Raw genomic sequence first — 2,815 nt, forward strand, 5'->3', positions numbered from 1 at the left:
TGTGTAAGTGGAACAACAAATCAATGTTTTTCTCTCTCTCCCTTCCTTTCTCTCTAAAAATCAATTTTAAAAAATTAGTGTCCTGTAACTTTTCTAAAAAGTTTAGGTATTTTTGTTACAAGGGACTAAACAAATGAAAATCCCATTCCTCTGGAATGCAAGCACATGTAGAAGTAGTAGGCCTTGACAGCTGGGTGAAAGTTAGTCTGCAGGTTTCCTCTGTCGGGAAAGACGTGAGTCAGGGGAGGGTCGTGTGATGGTAAACATGGCTTCCTAAGCAGTTGCCTCTGGAAAAAGGGAATTGGAGACAAGCTTGATACATTTGCCTTTGCGAGCACACAGGGCCCGGCTAACACAGGAGTGCCCCTTCCCTCACATATGCCTAAAGGCAGCTCCCAGGCAGACACACCCAGACACAAGAGGGCACTGGCTCCATGAGGACCACAGATAACCACCCCCTGACTATCCCTGCAGCGCCATCCTCTGACCAGGAGCTCCGGCAGGCTCCCTCTGACGGCAGGTAGATCTAGTCCCAGGCGGCGGAGTGCAGCAGGTTCTCAGGTGAGTGTGACTCTGGTCCCGTTCCAGAGCTGATCACAGAGCACAGATCACAGCCCCACCGCCCTCAGGACCCAAGCAAGGGCCCTTTCCTCCTCCCGAGGCACGGCGCCCTCTTGACCTTTGCTCATGTGCAGTTTGTGTCACATCGAGCCTCTACACCTGCTAAAAAGGAAAGCTTAGGGCACAGCTCAGCTCAGGAGTGCCATTCACTGGCAGCCAGGAGTCTGGCATTTCCAGTACCTGTTGTTGATCTTTGACCCCTGCCCCTCCCACCTTTCTTCCCTGCTGGTCTCTCCTGTTTTCGGTTTTCTCACTTCCCTGGCAACCTAGCTCTGACTGGTTTATCCCAGCTCCTTGCCCAGGCCATTCCTTCCATGCTGTCTTCAAACCCTGATTCCTGCGCCTCTCCCAACCCTGACAGGGAGAACTCAAGTAAGAAGGTCCAGTGGGCTTCTGGGAAGAGGAGGACGTCATCCACAGACTCAGAGTCAAAGTCCCACCCCGACCCGTCCAAGGCGCCCAGGTCCCGGAGACCGAGCCGGCTGACGGTGAAGTATGACCGGGGGCACCTCCAGCGCTGGCTGGACATGGAGCAGTGGGTGGATGCGAAGGTTCAGGAGCTCTTCCAGGTGGGTAGCGGGGTGAGGGTGGGGAAGGGGGGGCTTGAAGCCTGGCCAGGGAGCTGAGAAAAGGTCTGCTCTGAAACCTCAGGAGGAGCTGGAGGGTGGATGTGAGATGCTCCCACGGAGAGAACGCTTTTCCCAACAGGCGAAGCGTGAGTTTGCAGCCCAGAAATCTGGCCCCTCTGGTCTGGGCTCTGCCTCTAACTCTCTTCATAGTCCAGGGCATGTCTTTTACCATCTCTGAGACTTGTTTTCCTCATCTATAAAACAGGACTCTAAATGCCTGTCAATATCTCCTTTTAGGACGTTTTGGTGCTCAAGTGAGATAATAGAAGGGCTATTTTTTTCTTTTATGTCTTTTTTTAATTCTTATCCTCAACATACATACACGTCTAGAGCTACATTGTCCAATACTGTAGATATCAGCCATGTGTCGCTATTTAACTTTAAATTAATGAAAATTAAATAATATTAAAAGTTCAGTTTCTCGGTCTCACTACCCATTTAGCCCCATGTGGCTAGTGGCTTCAGACTGTCAGCACAGATATAGAACGTTTTCATCATTTCAGCATGAATAGAACGGGACCAGAACATCAGAGCAACCAGCACTAACGCCAGCAGCTGGTCACTGACTACCCTCAGTTCCCCCCGGGCCAAAGGATGGTCTTGGCCCCTTGTCATGGGAAGTACTTAGCTATCTCCACATTGGGATCCTAATGAGTAGCCACTGCTGCTTTAACAAGAAAACATTTTGAGCACTTAAGCACCTGCTGGGCACAGGGCCAGCATTTGATGTGCGTTATTTCATTCAGCACCTGCCCGACTCATTAGGTAGCTACTGTTTCACCCTGGAGGACATGGAAGCTTAGCGATGTTGAGTAGCTAGGAAGCTACAGCACTCAGGGCTGCAGTCGGGGCTCTGCCCGCAGAGCCTGAGCACTTATTTGCGCATCTAGTGGTTCTCCATACACCTGAAGTACTTCAGGAAAAAAACCAGTGCCCTGACTGCACCTCAACTGAATTTAATTAGAATCTAGTAGGGTGAGGCCCGGGCACTGGTCTTTTTTATAAGCTCCACAGTTGACTCTAGCATCTGGCTGGCAGAGAGCCACTGCACCAAGCCAGAAACTAGAAGTCTTACTTGTCCTCATACCATGGTCCTTATTTCTCCTCTTTCTTGACTCAGGTCCTTTCTCTCTCTTTCTCTTTGTCTCTTGTGGGAAACAAGGGCCTGTGATTCTTCCAGGAAAGGGCTGTGCCAGCAGCTCCGTGGTTGGGTGGGGAGGAGTCGTCCATCTGGCCCAAGCTGCCTTGTGAGGCTCCTGGGTCCTGTGCCTGCTTGGTCCAGGTGTTGACCTGGTTCCCTGCTGCATCCTGGGGTAGGTGGCAGATGGCCTGACGCCGGGAGCGGGAGAGGCAAACTTTCTTGGCCTGAGTCTGCTCTGACCTTGCAGAACACCTCCCCTGCCCATACTACTGCCAGCACCCTCTCTCTCTGGATCAGTTTCAATTTCAGATTGTTGTGCACTTGCATGAAAAGTCTCATATTTCAGACACTGCAGGGCAAGTCCTTCGGGGCATCAAAGAGAGACACTAGACAAAACTTGTTTTGCAAGATTAAGGGGACAGGC

The 2,815-nt window shown here is 51.3% G+C and overlaps 1 protein-coding gene across 1 annotated transcript in view; it reads left to right on the forward strand.

Moving 5' to 3' along the window:
- Window positions 1-694: 694 nt before the first annotated feature.
- The window catches only part of PPP1R14D (protein phosphatase 1 regulatory inhibitor subunit 14D), an 11,568-nt gene continuing 9,447 nt past the window's right edge, over window positions 695-2,815 (forward strand). Inside the window, exon 1 of the mRNA XM_015557562.1 lies at window positions 695-1,190. Coding sequence (XP_015413048.1) covers window positions 936-1,190 — 255 coding nt within the window. The 5' untranslated portion in view covers window positions 695-935. The remainder of the gene's footprint in view (window positions 1,191-2,815) is intronic.

Source organism: Myotis davidii, unplaced genomic scaffold (genome assembly GCF_000327345.1).
Source record: "Myotis davidii unplaced genomic scaffold, ASM32734v1 scaffold46, whole genome shotgun sequence".
NCBI lineage: Eukaryota > Metazoa > Chordata > Mammalia > Chiroptera > Vespertilionidae > Myotis > Myotis davidii.